Source organism: Labeo rohita, chromosome 10, assembly GCF_022985175.1.
Source record: "Labeo rohita strain BAU-BD-2019 chromosome 10, IGBB_LRoh.1.0, whole genome shotgun sequence".
Taxonomy (NCBI): domain Eukaryota; kingdom Metazoa; phylum Chordata; class Actinopteri; order Cypriniformes; family Cyprinidae; genus Labeo; species Labeo rohita.
Window position 1 is genome coordinate 29,963,301 of NC_066878.1, and position 19,619 is coordinate 29,982,919.

Consider the following 19,619-nt stretch of genomic DNA (forward strand, 5'->3'; position numbering starts at 1 on the left):
GTTTAGGCACACCTAAAACATCCCTAAATATTTAAATAAATTCTATAAACAAATACATATATACATACAGTATGTATATGTACATATAATCCATTATTATATTATTTAATAATATATTATTATATGAAAATGTATAATGTAAATATAAACTTAAAATGGCAAAAGTGATCAAAACGGCTGAAATTTGAATACATTTTAATTTCTTTATATCATCTATACAATATAATTTCTATAATTTAAAATTTAATAAAACAATATAAATATATTATAAGAAATGCAGTTTTTTTACTTAATTTAATTTCACAGAGAAATAAAAAACTAAAATAGCTGAAATATCTAATTTGTGAAAAAAACATTGTTTTGAACCAATTCTTTGTAGTAACTTAGCATTTGTGATTCACTGTCAAAAATAATATAAATTTAAAAATGGTATATAAATTCTATAAAGAAATTCACACACAAATATAATCAAATGTAATGTATAAGTTATATAAATATAAACTATAAAATATGGCATATAAAATATGCATACAGTTTTATACAAATATATACAATTATATATAAGGAAATTATATTTATCAATTTCTTTATATAATTTGTATAATATAATTTCCATAATTTTTAAATAATAAAATAATATATATATATTATAATAAATTGTATTGTTTAATTATATAGAGAAATGTCAAATAGAATGGCAGAAACTATCAAAACTAATTTGTGGAAAACAATAAAAAACATTGTTTTGAGCCAGTTCTTTGTAATAACAAATAATATAAATATAATAAAAATTGTATATTATTTGTATAAACACACACACACACAAATATATATATATTTAAAATGGGTAAAATGGGTATAACTTAAAATGGGTAAAGTTATCAAAACAGCTGAAATTTTAATTTAATCTCTTTATATAATTTAAATAATTTTCAGAATTTATCATTAATAAAATAATGATAAAATGAAAATAATGAAAATGAAAATAAAATTAAATATACGGCAAAAGCTATCAGAACAGCTGAACTTAATAACATTTTTTATGTGATTTGTATAATATAATTTCCATAATTTTTGATTAATAAAATAATATAAATGCATTATAATAATTGTATTGTTTAATTATATAGAGAAATATAAACTAAAATGGCAATCAAAACCAAATTGTGGGAAAAAAAAAAAAAAGGTTTTAAACCAGTTCTTTGTAATTAACAGCATTTGCGATTCAATGGCAAATAATATAAATAAAATAAAAGTTATATTATTTGTATAAAGAAATTCACACACACATATATATGTAATCAAAATGTAATGTATATATAATAAAAATATAAACTACAAATAAAACTTGGCAGATATATATGCATATAAATTTATACAGTTTTATATAAGAAAAATATATTATATAAATTATAAAAGAGTACATAAAAATATACAATAAATAAAATATAAATATAACTTAAAATGACAAAAGCTGTCAATACGGCTGAAATTTTATTTTAATTTAATTTCTTTATATAATTTATATAATATAATTTCCATAACTTATAATTACAAAAATAACATAAATGTGTTATAATAATTTGTATTGTTTAATTATATAAATAAATATAAACTAAAATGTCAGAAGCTATTAAAACAACAGAAGTATCTAATTTGTGGGAAAAAAACATTGTTTTAAACCGATTCTTTGTAATTACTTAGCATTTGTGATTCACTAGCAAATAATAAAAATTCACACATATACAAATAATCAAAATATAAACTACAAATAAAATATGGCAGTTATATATAAATATATACAGTCATATATAAGGAAATTACATAAATTAGAAGAGTACATAAAAATGGATAAATTCTATAAATGTATTAAAAAAAATTTATTTGTATTGTTTAGAAAAAAATGAACTGGTTCAAAAGAATGATTCATTTACAAACTAGGAATTAAATGAATCATTCTTTTGAACCTGTTCTGTGTAACAACTCAGCATTTGTGAATCATCTGACTGTAAGGCAGAAATTAGTCTGGAGACTAAAACTGCCACAGGGCCTGGTGATAAACAGTTTTAATTTTAATTTCAAAAAACTTATTTTACGACAACGAACGTAAAATGGGGAACAATTTTGAACGTTGAAAATGACTGAATATGAATCTGTGAACTGGTTCACTGATATACAAACTCTCAGTTGAAATAAATCAGAATTCCCAACCCCAGACAAAAACCACCATCCCACCTACTGATCCACAAAGTAATTAAACCGCTCAACCAGCGATACTCTAGAGAAAGTGGCCGTGAAACACGACGGTGAAAGCGGCGCTTGGCAACAGCCTCTTGACAACACCTGCCGGAGAAGAGCTCTCCACATCTGAGAGCTGATGTGTCTGAATATGTGCGGGGCGTCGAGAGAGCGAGCGAGAGAGAAAGAAGATAGAAATAGATGCAAAGAACTCAATCGGGAGGGAGCGTGTGACTCACCGCATGCCCAAATGTCCACAGGTTTCCCATAAGCCTCCTTTCGTAGCACTTCTGGGGAAAGGTAACCTGGCGTTCCAGCGAACCCTGCAAAAATACACATCAAAAATGCAATTTCTGCTGTTTGCATGTTGGAGAAAACCATTTGGGCACCAGATTATGTGATTGGAAGTAGCTAAATTCAACAAATAAGGCAAAACAGCTGGGGATTTCAAAGTGTCCACGTACCAAACCAGGCCTGCTGGTCCCCTTGCACTTCAATGGCCAGGCCAAAGTCGGCCAACTTGACGGCGGCGTTCTTGCATTTACTGGCCAAGAGCAGGTTCTCCGGCTGGGGGGGAGATCAGGGGCACACTCATATTACTGCTGAACCAAAATCTGATACATGTCACCTTTTAACACTTAACACATAACATACAACCACAGCTGCGCAACAGATACAGAATACAAACAGAATCAGCTCCCAAAATGTAAGCTGTGCTGGGCAGCGCCGTGTTCGGCCGCCGGTAGAGTTCGCTAGAAGCAAACTGTCAGTTTGATTTCATTTCAAAATCATGTTTAATTAGCAAATTTCCAGTCATGTGCTACTGCTTTCCATTTAAATCTTTGATATTTATGATTTTTGGTCATCCAAATGGTCCAATGATTGATTCTTGGAAATAAAATGGTGACAGTTATTGCCAAGAAAAAACAACCAAAATACAGGCAATAAATGACGCAAAGCCAAAATCAGGTGGCTGGGACCAGTGTTATTTTAGTATTATTTACACACTATTATAGTTTTTATTAATATTTGTAATAAATGTATAATATTAATACACTTTTTTATTTTTTTATTGTGCTTCTGACATTTTTTTAATTACCATTATGCTTATTTTATTTTATTTATTTATTTTCAGCTATTAGTTTTAGTTTATTCATTTTTAAATTTGTAACGTTTGTGCTTCAACTACATGAAAATAAGAAAAAGAAAAAAAATTTTCCAACTAATACTTATATTTTACTATATTTTTGGTTTTTTTTTCAATGAACAAAAATGTATAATAGTTTTACTTTTAAATACTTTACTTCAAAAATAACCCTGGGTGGGACCCAATAGGAGGCTTCAGCACACTTTAAAGTGGGCAGCAAAATGGCCTAAAATAATTTAAAAGACCAAAACCAGCTTTGTTCTTTGAATTTTATTTGTAAAGAAACAAGGCTTCCATGGTCCTGAAATACCTGGACATATGAGGCAAAAAAATGTTTGTTAATGTTTAAATATATTTATGTCAAGATCTAAAATAATTCATCATGTACAAACTGCTGAGAAATTGTTAGTTTTGAGTAAAATTTATATTAAAATTAACCATATCTCGTAATCACAAATGACTGGAAAAGTCACGTGAATTCACTGCTCATAAAGAGCGTTAAACTTTTAGAATTATAAAATTTAATTATTTAAATTTTAATAATTTTACAAATTTAATAAAATAATTATAAAAGCAATATATATAGAGAAAGAGAGATTTTTAATGTTTTTTAAATGTCTTTTCTGCTCACCAGGCCTGCATTTATTAATCCAAAATATAGCAAGAGCAGTAATATGTTTACTATTTAAAAGAGCTGCTTTCTATTTGTGTGATCCAAGCTAAATTTTTAGCATCATTACTGCAGTTTTCAGCATCACATGATCCTTCAGAAATCATTCTAATATGCTGATTTTCTGTTCAATACAATTTATTATGATGATTATTATAATCATTTTTTTTTTTCAGAATTCTATTTTTTTTTTCTTTGGGAAAGAAATTATAGAAATGAATACTTTTATTTAGCAAGGATGCTTTAAGTTGATCAAATGTGATTATAAAGACATTTATAATGTTACAAAAGATTTCCATATCAGATAAATGCTGTTCTTCTGAACTTTTATTTATTAAAGTACCCTGAAAAAAATCTACTCAGCTGTTTTCAACACGATAAGAATTTTTTTTTTTTTGAGCAGCAAATCAGAATATTTTAATGATTTCTGAAGAATCACGTGACAGAAGTAATGATGCTAAAAATTCAGTTTTGAAATCACAGGAATAAATTTTAAAACATTCAAATAGAAAAGTTATTTTAAATAGTGAAAATATTTTAAAATTGTACTATGTTTGCTGTAATTGGGATCAAATAAATGCAGGCTTGGTGAGCGGAAGAAAAAACATTTTAAAAACTCTTACTGTTCAAAAACTTTTGACTGGTAATGTACTTAAAGTGAATTAATATAGGATGTTGTAACGTTATGCAGAGTAGTGCTATTCATCTTGAACAGCACGGTATCCCAGCGTTCCTTAAAGCACCGTCCTCTGGGGCCTGACTGGATTATCTTTAGCTTAACACAGTCGATTTGATTGACAGGACGGGCTCTCAGTGATCCCACTTCTGCTTGATAAAGAATTCTGGGAAATTAGCTTTGTTATTCTCTTTCATGTCAACATGAAACGGCATTCGCACAACACAATTTACCGCCACAGAAGTTTACATAGAACAACTGACAACATTTAACCAAAGACATCAAGACAAACACTAGGGTTGATTTTGATTTCACGTTGATCAAAAAAATATGCACATACACAACCAACCATGTTTTTTTTCTCTCTTTTGCTTTAGCTCATTCAGCACGGATACATTAAATTGATCACAAGTGAGAGAAACAACCTTTATGTTGGAGCCATTTCTTTTTCTGTTTTCATTTTGGACTGAATGGACTAATTTGATAAATTGAATAAAATTTAGTTTATGTTGATGATGATTATTTGTGTACTATTTGTTTATTTTGAGTATTTGCTTTAAGTGTTATGAATTTGTGAATGAGGACTCTTATTATTTCACTGCAATTACGAATTTTGGGAGGTAGGTGGAGTCAGTAAGGAAAAGCGGATACAATTTTCAGACCGTGTGTTCGTGTTTTCAGCTGTTCATGTGAGGTGCTAATGTTTAGTGATGAAGCTGTTTTACAACTGCTGATTTTACGGAAATAAAGGACGAAAAAGTTACACTACGGACAGAGGTTGCGCTAGACTTTAACATTGTCTGATCGTAAAAACTCCATCATAATCTATTATTATCCGCCATTTTAATTTTCATATTTTAATTAGAATAAAACATTTAATTGCTTTTATTTTTGTTCACATTTTCATTTTTAATCATGAACCTACAGGACGACAGCACAGTGTTTAAAAACAACAAAATATGCAAGGGCTGGTTAAAGTCAAGTCAAGTCAAGTCACCTTTATTTATATACCGCCTTTAACAATACAGAATTGTGACAAGGCGGCTAAACAAAACAAAACAAAAAAACAAACAAAAAAAATATTTTTCGATTTTAATAGATTCTCATTTTAATGAACCAAAATCTATCTTAAATCACAATCGATCTTTTGGTGTTTTCTGTTTTCAGATGAATAAACAGGGCATCAAAAATATCTTCCAAAAAAAAATAGCATTAGGCTAGGTTTTGTGTTACTTTTGAAATAAAACAAAGTCTCATATTTCAAATTCTGTCCATTTCATTAGGAAATTTAAGCAATATATACCGTTTTGGTGCCCTTTAATGTGGTGCGATAGATCGTTGTAGCTTCTGTGTACTCGCCTGTGCGTATTCAAACACATAGGAAACCATTTGTGACCGCTCCGTTTTTGTTTTGGATCCAGCGCTCTTCTGCTACATTGGAGCGCACTCGCCACCAACTAGACAGGGGTGGGAATTACAGCTACAATTTTACAATAGATCACCCCCAGCGCAATCCATCAAAATAACAGATTTTTCCGTCACTGATAAAAAAAAAAAAAAATTCTGTCAATGATGGGGAATTTTTGGTTAACGTGACCTCTGACTACAGACTCGCGTGTCTGTTGTTCGCCCCTACTAAGATAGTGGCTTACCGCAAATATACCGCTACACTGTACATTATAAAAGATTTTAAATAAATGCTGTTCTTTTCAACTTTTTATTCATCCAATGGTTTCCACAAAAATATGAAGCAGTACAACTGTTATTAGAATGAATTCTGAAGGATCATGTTACACTGAAGACTGGAGTAATGATGCTGAAAATTCAGCTTTGCATCATAGGAATAAATTACACTTAAAAAAATATTACAGTATAAACCAGCTATTCAAAATTGTAATAATATTTCAAAACAAACTATTAACTCAAAAGGGAAAAAAAATAATTTTTATTAATGCATTTTTAGAAATTAAATTAATTAAAGGGAAAAAAAAGACATTATTTTCATGATAATAAAGCACATTTTATGATCAAATAAATGCAGCCTTGCTAAACTTAAGAGACATTAAGTGTCAATTTTGATTTCATTATCTCATGTAACCTACTGTCACTCAAATCAAAAGTGACAAAAATAATTATTTATTAGGTTAAATTAATTAAAGGGAAAAAAAGACATCATCCCATGATAACAAAGCACATTTTACACCTCCTAAACTAACATTAAGTGTCAATTTTGATTTCATTATCTCATGTAACCTACTGTCACTCATTGTGACATATGGGTTAATAATACATCATCCCACTTAACAAGCACATTCACACCTCCACATAACATTCAGTGTGAGAGTGTGTGTGTGCGGTTATTAAGTAGGTTATGTTCCCTCTGCTCTGGTGGAAGTTGAGCCAGGTGGGAAATTGGGTCCGAAGGAGCAAAGAATCACGGGAAACTTATTCAGTCTCAATCTCTGATCTCTTTCTTCCTGCCGTCCTCATCGCGCTACAGATGCCGCTCTGATAAAGAGACGAGCGGTCTCTGTGTTCTGACGCTCAGCCGCCGTTGCCATCTGCTGGAGCTATTCATGGAGCTCAGATGGCATCTCGACATTTCAGGCTCATGATTTGAAAAGTGTTCTGATTGAGAATCCGTAGGATGGGTGTGAAATGCTCAATGACCCTGAGCCGCATCCGGGAAAACGACACTGGAAATGCATCCTGACTGAGATATGCATAACCTGATTCTTAAAACAATAAAAAGTGACTTCTAATCTGAAGCAGGATTGGGAAAAAAGCAACATGAAATCAAAACTGACCCTATTTGGTGAAAGTTCAGAATCAACCTGTGTGTGAAGTCTTCAAACAAATCACATAAAACTGACATAAATCAACAATAGAAACATTAAATTGGAAAACGTACAGTTTTATGCCAGACATAGACATTCATGCACGCAAAACGTCATGCCAAATCGGTCTGAGAGCATTAAAAGGATAGTTCACTCAAAAATGACAATTCTGACATTGTTTACTCATCCTCAGGTTATTCAACCTGTATGAGCTTCTTAAGAAAAGAAGATGTTTTGTAGAACCAACATTCTTCAAAATATCTCTTTTCCACCCATACAGGTTTTAAACGACATGAGAATGAATAAATGACAGAATTTTCATTTTTGTGTGGTCTGTCTCTTTAAGCCACCCCCCCTACTGAATATTAATCACCTCATTAACCAAATATCAGCATAATTGCACATCACACATAGCATATTTGTACACAAAAGCATGCACAACACACGCACAGAAACAGATCACCTGTCACTCACCTTGAGATCTCGGTGCACCACACCCATTTGATGGCAATGAAGCACCGCCTCCAGGATCTGCTGGATGCAGTGACTGCATGCAAACACCAGGGGGCGCATGTTAGTCTGAGCAATGCCATTCTCTCGTGCACAAGCACAGGCAGGAAATGCAGAGCGATTACAGGGAGCTACTAATAATGTAACAGTACATCTTCCTCCTGAATTAATGTCAAAGACTGATGCCAAGCATCATAAAATATTTTTAAGTGACTCGCTCTTCCAAAAAACTGTCTTGTAAATTTTCATAAAAGTGTGGCAAGGAGTTTTATCTGCAGAATGAATCTCTCTACATTATGTCCACGTCAAATTTCACAACCAAATCACAAGAAAACAAATTATATCCAAAAAAAAAAAAAATTATTGTATTTAATCTAAATAAATGAATAAATGCATACTATTTTGCATTAATAAAAAAAAGCCCATTTTAAGATTTCACCCTAGATCAAAAAACTAAAAAGGAATGTTATCCTATTTTTAATAAATACATAGATAATATTTTGCATAAAGAATATAAATCCATTTTAAGATTTTATTTTATCAAGATTTTCTGACATTTTCCTAGCAACACTTTCTTATAAACTGGTAAAGTTTTTAATATATAGGATAAATCTCCCTACATCATTTCATCTTAAATTTAATCCCCAAATCAAAAGAAAAAAAGGAATTAATTATTAATATATTTATTTTATTAATTCAATTTTAATTTTGAGACATTATTTCCATGATAAAAGCACATATTATCCCCCAAATTGTCAAATTTAACCAAATCAAAAGGGAAAAAAAATAATTATTTATTAGTTTATGCATTTTTAGAAATTAAATTAATTAAAGGGAAAAAAAAGACATTATTTTCATGATAATAAAGCACATTTTATTCCCAAATTTTAAGAGTCATAATAAAGGGATTTATTTTTTGAATAAATTTGAATAAATTGTTGAATATTTTAAATGTTAAGAAAACTGTTAATTTTATGACATTTTTTCATGATAACAAAGCATATTTTATCCGCAAATTTTGAGTATTATAATCAAGGGGCCAAAACTGTTAAATATTTGAAATTTGAAGAAAAAAAAAATATGACAATATTTTCATGAGAATAAAGCATATTTTATCCCAAAATTTTACGTGTCATAATCAAGGGGTCAAAACTTTTGAATATTTGAAATTAAGAAAATTTTAATTTTATGACTATTTTCATGACAATAAATCATATTTTATTCCCAAATTTTAAAATGTCGTAATCAAGGGTCTAAAATTGTTGAATATTTGAAATTTTAAGAAAATTGTTAATTTTATGACAGTATTTTCATGATAACAAAGCTTGCTTTATCTACAAATTTTAAGTGTGGTAATCAAGGGGACAAAATCTTTGAATATATATTACATTTTAAGAAAACGTTTTAATTTTATGACTATTTCCATGATAATAAAGCATATTTATCCCTAAATTTTAACTGTCATAATCAAGGGGCCAAAATTGTTAATTTTATGACCTCTTTTTCATGATAATAAAGCATATTTGATCCCCAAAGTGTCATAATCAGTGGGTCAAAGTTTGGCTAATTAATTCTTTCTTTTAATTTGAGAGAAAAATATGACGTAGACATATTTCATGAGATTCACCCTTGGAAATATCTTATCTGCAAAGAAAACTGAAGGGTTAGCATTCAAACACTTTCAAAAATTAGACTAAAAGTAACTCGGGACTTGAGAAAGACAACCACCGTCACCCAAACCAGAGACCCTTGACAGGTAAAGAGAGACACCCTAATGAATGAAATAAAGGCTCCCTCTTGATGCTATAAACTCTGTTCATTCCACAGAAGTGTTCATGCGTATCGATGTCTTTCGAAACAGCACACTTGATGCTTTTCCTGCGTACCGACTGACACAGGAAACTCTAGCTAACACTACACACTTAAAAACGGCTCTCGAGGGTGAGACGATCTCACCACCCACGGCGAGAGCGAGCATCAGGAGAGACAGAGAAAAGGTGGAAGAGAAAGACCGAGCCTGAGACGAGAAAGAAGAGAGGTAAGACTGGCAGGCGGCCCTGGAAGGCTGCGGCGCTGCAGCGGACTGGAGTGTGTTTTTGGCAGTTGTGTGGTGAGATAGGCTGGAGGAAATGTACCGGTGTGTGAGGGGAGGGAGGTGGACGGCGTGAGTCAGCCTGTGTAGGCGTGTGCTGCTGATTTACTGAGATTGAACGTACGTGTGTGTGTGTGTTTGTTGTAAAACTGGAACATACAAAGCTGTTCTAGTTTTTCCACACTAGGACTCTTCAACTACCTTGTTTTGTGTGCCGAACTGAGGGTGGATGAACACTTTTTAGAGATATTACTAGATCTGAGCGATTTCACTGTAAATAAAGTCTTGACCAAAAAAAAATAAACAAAAAACAAAAACAAAAAACAAACACTAAACACCCTTAATTAAAATAGTCAGATTTCAAAATCTAGACTTCACAGACGATTGATTTAACAGACTTCACAAAACATAATATTAAAACTAGATGAGTAAAGCAATGAAAAACAAAGCCAAGTTTCAAAGTTTAAAATAATGTTGAAAAGAGAAAGTCAATAAAATGAGAAAGTCAGAGAAAAAGTTAATAAAATGTTACTAACGTATTTTAACATACTGCTAACTTGTTTTTAAGATTTTTCTAACATTGATGAGCTATCGTGAATGCTTCTAACAAAACTTAGCACATTGTTAGCATCCGTTAACACATTGCTAGCATGTTTTGAAGTTTGGTTAAAGAGGTCATCGGATGCAAAGCTCACTACATGTTGTTTGAACATTAATGTGTGTTGGCAGTGTATGTACAAATCTACCCTATAATGATAAAAATCCTTGCAGTGGTTTTTAATTAATCTGTAAAAATAATATCCCCTTTTTCAAATCGAGCCATTCTTAGATCAGGTGTGGCGTCACACCAACAGAGGCCGCTCCCACAATAGTTGACTGACATGAGCGTCTTACCTCAGACCCGCCTTAAATCAGCTGTAACAGTCCGGCCTCCATTGTTTCAATGCCGGAGCAGGGATGTTAGACAAGAACAGTGTTTCCCATTCATTAACTAGAGTGTGGCGGCCCGCCCGCTCATTTTGACAAGGTACAAAGCTCACAAAGGGTGTTGTTTTACACAACCATTGAGAATTTTTAACCAAAGTATATCATAGACTTTTTATTAAGACCTTAAAGAATCATATCAACTTGTGGAAAATGGGCATTCGATGACCTCTTTAACATGGTTTGGCAAGTTGTTAGCATGTCTTAAAGGGGTCACCGGATGCCTATTTTCCACAAGTTGATATGACTCTCAACGGTTGTGTAAAACAACACCCTTTTTACCTTGTCAAAATAAGCTTTGCAAAAATCATCCCATTCTGAAGGATTGTTCCTTTAAATGCAAATGAGCTCTGCTCGCCTCGCCCCGCCCCTCTCTTCTCTCTACTGCTTGGAGAGATTGTTTACTTTAGCCACATTTAGCATGTTTAACGAAACTTGCTAACTAGCACGTTATTAGGAAAGGTGATTGCAGAGATTTATAAAAAAAATCTTATACTCACTTCTGCTGTTAGTGAAGCTGGATCATGAATGATTTACACGAACATAGACGCATTTATGTAGATCGGGAGGTGCATTCCCTTCACAAACAAACGTAATCCACTGCATCTTCAGCGGCTCAGATGTCGGGAGTAAATGACGACCACTATGTTCATTATTACATCCAGCAACACAACACCTCAGTCGCTCAATCGGAGATATTCTTGTCTAACTTACATCCCTGCTTCGGCATGGAAACAATGGAGGTCGGACTGTAAGAACTGATCTGAGGTAAGACGCTCATGTCAATCAACTATTGTGGGAGCGGCCTCTGTTGGTGTGACGCCACACTGACAGGCACCTGAGAACGGCTCGATTTGAAAAAGGGGATATTATTTTTACAGAATAATAAAAAACCACTGCATGGATTTTTATCATTATAGGGTAGATTTGTACATACACTGCCAACACACATTAATGTTCAAACAACATGAAAAAGTGAACTTTGCATCCGATCACCCCTCATTAATTAATATTTTGCTGTGATTTTACAAGCTGTAGCGGTTTCTAGCATGATTTAACACGTTGCTAGTATTTTTTAGCATGTTTAACATGTTACTAACATGCATTAGCATGTTTCTAGCATTATTTAACACACCGCTAACCACTTTTAACATGCTGCCAAGTCTGACATGTTTCTAACATTTTGCTAAAACAAAACATGCTCTTAACATGTTGTTAACATGAATTCAGCACATTCCTAGCATCAGTTAACACTGCTAGCATGTTTTAATGTTTTGTTTACATTTTTGGTAACATGTTTTAACATTTTGCTATGATGATTTAACAAGTTGTAGCATGTTTCTAACATGCATTAGCATGTTCCTAGCATGATTTAACACATTGCTAACATGTTTAACACATTTCTAACATTTTAGTAATGCAAATTAGCATGTTATAACTCTATACTAACATGAATTAACATGTAGCATTAACATTGCTAGCATGTTTAAACATTTTGTTAACATGTTTTGGTAAGTTGCTAACATGTTTTAACTTTTTGCTATGATGATTTTACAAGTTGTAACATGTTTCTAACATGACTTAGCACATCGCTAACAACTTTTAGCATGCTAATATATTTCTAGCATGTTTAACATGTTGCTAACATGGGTTAGCATGTTCCTAGCATTATTTAATTAATTGCTAACATCTTTTAACATGCTGCTAACATGTTTATAACATTTTGCTATTAGGAATTAACATGTTCCTAACATGTTGAAACACTACGCTAACATGAACTGAAATGTTGCTAGCATGATTTAGCACATTGCTAACATCTGTTAACTTCTAGAATGTTTTAACATTTTGTTAACATGTTTTGACAAATTAACATGTTTCTAACATTTTGCTATGCAAACAAGCACGTTCCTAATATGTTGTAACACTATGCTAGTATGCTTCTGGTAAGTGGTTAACACGTTTTAACATTTTACTATGATGATTTAACAAACTGTAGCATGCTAACATGACGTAGCAGACTGCTAATATCATTTAACATGCTTCTAGCATGTTTAACATATTGCTATGCATCAGCATGTTCCTACCATTATTTAACACATCGCCAATATCATTTAACATGGTTCTAACATTTAACTAGTACAAATTAGTATGTGCCAATTAGGTTATAACACTTTGCTAATATGAATTAACATGTTGACATGATTTGATACGATTACTAACATCTTTAAGCATGTTTCTAATATGAATTGCCATGTTCCTAGTATGCTTTAACATCATGCTAGCATGTTTTAACACTATAGTAACATATATTAACATGTTTTTGTGCATGTTTAACACAAATTAGCTTGTTTCTAGCATGTTGTAATATTATGCTAGCATTAATTAGAATGTTTCTAACATGTTTCCAACAAATTTAACATGTTAAACTATCATGTTTTAACAACAAATCTGCTGTTATCTATCTATTTATCTATCTATCTTAAATTAACAAAAAAAAATTATGGGAAAAAAACAGATCATCTTTATATTTGTCCTTCAAACACTACAGCAAGCGCGATTCTCGCATATTTGAACAGATTTTTTCATTTCATTATAACTTGATCTGATGCTGATATGAGCCATGCCCATTTTTCTTTGAAGGTTTATTTCTTGTAATGGACGCAATCAAAAATGATGCACCTGTCTGAACCATAGACTTAACTTCAAACTCTGCTCCAAAAACAACCACTGCAATTTCATCAATATGAAATGAATGGCAATAAAAACTGAACAACTAGTTTTTAATGATGCATTTAAACGCGTATCAGAGTTGCGATGCAAGAAATCACAGGGAACAGAGTACATCTTGACTCAGTGTTGCCAGGTCTTGTTATAAAAAAAACAGGAAATAAGAAGAAGCCCATATTAAACTTAAAGGAGAGGTCCACTTTCAGAACAAAAATGTACAGATGATGTACTCACACATTTGTCATCCAAGATGTTCATGTCTTTCTTTCTTCAGTCGTAAAGAAATTAATGTTTTTTGAGGAAAACATTTCAGGATTTTTCTCCATATAATGGACTGGTATGGCACCCCCAGTTTGAACTTCCAAAATGCAGTTTAAATGCGGCTTCAAACAATCCCAAATGCAGTTGTAAACGATCCCAGCCGAGAAAGAAGGGTCTTAAAAATAACACAATTTATATACTTTTTAAATGTCAAATGCTCGTCTTGCCTCACTCTGCCTGAACTCTGTTTTTCTCCAGTTCATGACAGTTAGTGTATGTCAAAAAACTCCAATCTCATGTTTTCCCTCAACATCAAAATCGTCCTATATCGCTGTTTTACCTTTTTTGTTAAGGGTGTTTGATCTTCTTTGCATGTTCACATTGCAAAGACTGGGTTGGTACTTCTGCAGCGATGTAGGATGATTTTAAAATGGTTTTTAAAGTTGGGGGGGGTACGATTGGAGTTTTTCAACATACCCTAACTGTCTTGAGCCAGAATACACAGAGTTCAGGGAGAACAAGACAAGACAAGCGTTTGAGATAAAAAAAAGTATTTAAACTGTATTTTTTTAAAATGAAAATAGCCAATCGTTTCACTAAATAAGACCCTTATTCCTTGGCTGGGATGTTTACAACTGCATTTGGGATCGTTTGAAGCCGCATTTAAACTGCATTTTGGAAGTTCAAACTTGGGGCACCATAGCAGTCCATTATATGGAGAAAAATCCTGAAATGTTTTCCTCAAAAAACTATTTCTTTACGACTGAAGAAAGAAAGACATGAACACCTTGGATGACAAGGAGTTGAGTACATCATCTGTAAATTTTTGTTCTGGAATTTGCTTTCTCCTTTAAATTTAAATGTGTTATACCAAAATATCACAACCTGCACTTGCCTACTTTATCTCGCCTCTTTATGAGCCGAGCCCAAACAACAAGCTCAAAGACACTTAATAAGCATCGTGGAAACCCTTCAAGCACACTCTGTGAAGGAACCTTCCAAACAAAACATGACGGCTCCGTCAATGGTGGTTTAGTTAATATTATCAGAAATGACGAGTCTGTGGTCGCTGTAATATTACTTTGGCTAAAAATAGCTGATACCAAACACTCAAGACAGAAAAACGCTGCTATGGATCATCTGTAATTAAGGAAAATGCGGTGTCACTCCTGAAACTTGTGTATAGTGTGTAGTGGCCAATAAACATGCAACCCCTGACTATTTTTTCCTCCACCATCAGATTGAGAGGCCAGACCTATCAAATGCATCAACAGCAGAAACCTCCAATTTTATTATGATTCCCCCTTCAAGAGCGTGGAGGTCTGGTTGATGTGTGGCCGAACAGAGCAGATACAGTCAGCAACTTGATTTGAGGCTCTGAATCAAGACCGCAACAAGCTGCGAGACTCTAAAAGAAAAGAGCCCTTCACTCAAGTGACTATTAAACAAAACAGCAGCAACTCTGTCATCCTCAATGCGAGGCTTGACTGAAACAATGCATTACACGCACCCGAGAATTACCCAATTGCAAAGATAAATGACACTGTTTTGAAACAACAGAGCGGAAGAAAGACAGCGAGACAAGAAACAGAGAGAGCTGAAGACAAAGAGGGTGAGGAGACACTCACAGTGCATTCAAGAGCAGTTAGGCTGTTATCACAAGAGCATCTGGTGCCGACCCGAGTTCATTTGTCCGCACAATACGGCTGGTTTGGTCAATGGGGCAAAACCCTTAAATATACCTTATCTACACCTAAAGGGTGCATATTAGCACATTAAAGGGATAGTTCACCCAAAAATTAGAGTTCTGTCATCATTTACTCAACATCATGTCATTCCAAACCTGACTTTCTTTCATTGGTGGAAAGTGAAAGAAGATAATGTTTAGGTCAGTGGATTGGTTATTGTTAAGCAAAATGTTCTGTAATTGAAATAAAGCTGAAATAAAACAACCTTAGTGCAAATGGTTTGAGTCTGTGAATCTCAATATGAACTTTAATATCAAATCTTTGTATGACCAAATGATCTGATATATGCCATATATATATATATATATATATATCAGTTTTATAGCTCTAAAATCTTACTGGAAGTTTTTGAGAACAACCTGAGGCAAAGTTGATGGTTAAATGAAATAAATGAGCACTCAAATAAGTCTCCTGAGCAATAAAATTGCAACCCTTGACGATTTTCCTTTGTCAACAAGACAAAAGCTGAAATAAAATATTCAGGAGGCTGAAATGAAATACAAATATTAGATGAAACTTAAATGAAATTAGAAATGTTGTCTTGGCAATTAATTGAAATAAATATCTTAAAATTACAAGAACTAAAACTGACATTAAAATTAAAGCTATATTATAAAAATCATAATCAAAATAAATATGAAAAAAATAATTAACAAATTAAAAAATAAATAACAAAATAAATAACTGAACAAATAAAAAAGCTAAACAAAAATGACAAATATTATAACTGTATTGTATATCTGCTAGCTTAAATTAATTTTAATTTCCATTTTAGTTTTCAGTTTTACATTTTTTTTTAATTTTGCTTTAACATACACTACCAGTCAAAAGTTTTTGAACAGTAAGATTTTTAACGTTTTTTTTAAAGAAGTCTCTTCTGCTCACCAATCCTGCATTTATTTGATCCAAACTACAGCAAAAACAGTAAAAGTTTGAAATAAAATCACTGTTTTCTATTTGAATACATTTTAACATGTGATTAATTCCTGTGATTTCAAAGTTGATTTTTTTTTGCCTCCAGGCACATGATGCTTTTGAAATCATTCTACTATTCTGATTTGCTCAAAAAAAAAAAGATTTATTTTTGTTGAAAATAGCAGAGTAGAACTGTTTCAGGTTTCTTTGATGAATAGATAGTTGAGAAGAACATCATTTATCTGAAACAGAAACCTTTTGTAACATTATAGATGTCTTTATCATCACCTTTGATCAATTTAAAGCACCCTTGCTAAATAAAATAATTAATTTCTACAATTCAGTTGCTGATGTATGGATCTTTCTATTCAAAGAATCCTGAAAAAATGTACTCCGCTGTTTTAAATATTGATAAAAATAATAAAAAATGTTTCTTGAACAGCAAATCAGAATATTAGAATGATTTCTGCAGGATCACGTGACACTGACGAGTAATGATGCTAAAATCTTAGATTTGATATTACTTATGGGTGTAAGAAATTTAAATTCTCTTTTCTTAAAATTTCTTCTCTTATATCGGAAATTAAACAGTGACAGGAAATACTAGTATGAAGGCACGCCACTAATGTTAGTGCTAATATAGTTGTTTGTCAGTAATGAAGAAGAAAAATTCATGCTCCCGCCTCAGAGTACAAAGCTGAAGTGTGGCGTCATTTTGGCTTTTGTGGTAACTTCCGCCCCGGGACCGCACCCGTGCTGCCTCAGCTGCACGAGGTGTTTCTGCTGTGAAAGGGGCTTCTTGGGGGGCACGATTTATGTAGTTGGGCCGGTGATTGCTTCGTGGTCTTGGCGATTCCACATGAAACATAAATACAAACTGAAGAACTCTCAGTAACTTGTAAAATTCTCAGAACAAAAAGGTTCTGAGAATATTCAATATCTGTATTTATTGTATTGTTTTACAATTATTTAGTTTTCTTTAGGAATCTTGCAAGTACTTTTTTTTATTATTATTTTTATTGATATTAAGCAGATGTATTCTTAACGTCAGATTAAAATGTTATGACACTGTCCCCAGGTTTCACAGACAAAGGCTTAAAACCTAGTCCAAGACTAAAATGTAAATCTGAGCTGTTTCAACTGAAAGAAACTTGCACTGATTGATCTTAAAACATGCCAGTGCCTTTGCTTTGTCTCAAGATGCATACCAGTAATGTTTTTTTCTTAGCCACGTTTATAAAAATTACTTAAATGTCGTAATTGAACTATGGCCTAATCCTGATTTAGTCTAAGCCCTGTGAAACCAGGCCTGTATGTTACAATTGTAAACTTAAACTGTGAACCTTTAAAGCAGGGTCTAAAAATATAGATTTTGTTTATAAAAGCTTACATTTTATACATTTAATAACTAAAGAATCCTGCAAGCACCTTTACTCATACTGCACAAAAAGTGGTTCAATAACATTGAATGTTACAGGGATTGATTAACGCAAATACAGATCCCATTGTCTTTTTTTTTTTTCTAAAATTATATCCTATTCTTAAAATAAGAAATATCCCAGTAGATCACCTTGCTTACGTTATCAAAATGTATCACAACGTATCGCAACCCCTGTATCGTGATACGTATCGTATCACCAGATTCTTGACAATACACAGCCCTAATTTTACTGTTTTTGCTGTACTCTGGATCAAATAAATGCAGGCTTGGTGAGCAGAAGAGCCTTCTTTAAAAAACATTAAAAATCTTACTGTTCAAAAACTGGTAGTGTACAATAAAGCAAAATTAAAAAAAAAAAAAAAAAAAAAAAAAACTGAAAACTAAAACAGAAATTAAAATTAATTTAAGCTATATTATAAAATTACAATTAAATTAAATTATAAAATAAATAAAATAATTGAAAAATAACACAAATAAAAGCACACAAAAAAAAAAAAATTAAATTAATTTAAATAATTAAAAATATTATAAACATTATAATTGTATGGAAATAATATTAAAACAACACTGGTTTCAATTAATATAACAATAGATCCCACTGACCTTCTCTCTACATGAACAATAAATAATAAGAATCATATTTTTTTAAATCATATTTTTTGTTTTAAAGCAGAAGAAAGTCAGTCCTACAGGTTTGGAAACCCATGAAAGTGGGCAAATAAAGACAGACACCATTATTTTTGCTTGAACTCTCCCTTTGAGGCTGCAAATTACTACCTTAAGGTGAAAGCAATAAAGCTTAATTTGAGGCATCATTAAAAAAAGTCTTTCTTTTTGCCACAAGTTCAAAATTGCCTTTGCAGACGCTTTTCTGTATGACACAAAACGGCAAATACAGAAAGTCAAAAATGCCAAAAAAAAAAGCTTGCATATGTGTTTTTTTTTATTAAAACACATACAGTATATGTTATAAATAAAGCTTTTATGGCTCAAATAGTTACATATAGTAAGAATATGGAGCTCAAAAAGCAAAAAAAAATATTCAGAGGCCCAAACTCAGCAAAAATATGATATTTGGTGCAATTTATGTGGCCAAAAATAAGATGATATTGTAAATCAATGAGATCTTTGTAACCATGCAGCAGATAACATGCATATAAATATCAGTTGTCACTCTATATCTACCAATAATATATCTTAGAAAAGATAATATGTACATACTTAGTTTCGTTCCTGTTCATAATTTGAAGGCCTCCAAAATTTGTGTATCAAATATGATACGTTAGGCTTTATAGAATGAACACAATGCAAAAAGACACCTGTAGGGAATCGAACTCGGGTTCAGACCAAACAATCAACTGGAGTGTAAAAAC

General features: G+C 32.1%; 1 protein-coding gene across 1 annotated transcript in view; it reads right to left on the minus strand.

Annotated features, from left to right (window-relative positions):
- The window catches only part of LOC127171585 (calcium/calmodulin-dependent protein kinase type II subunit beta), a 91,276-nt gene that overhangs the window by 48,382 nt on the left and 23,275 nt on the right, over positions 1–19,619 (minus strand). The window contains 3 exon segments of the mRNA XM_051120325.1: positions 2,478–2,561; positions 2,703–2,805; positions 8,043–8,115. Coding sequence (XP_050976282.1) covers positions 2,478–2,561; positions 2,703–2,805; positions 8,043–8,115 — 260 coding nt within the window.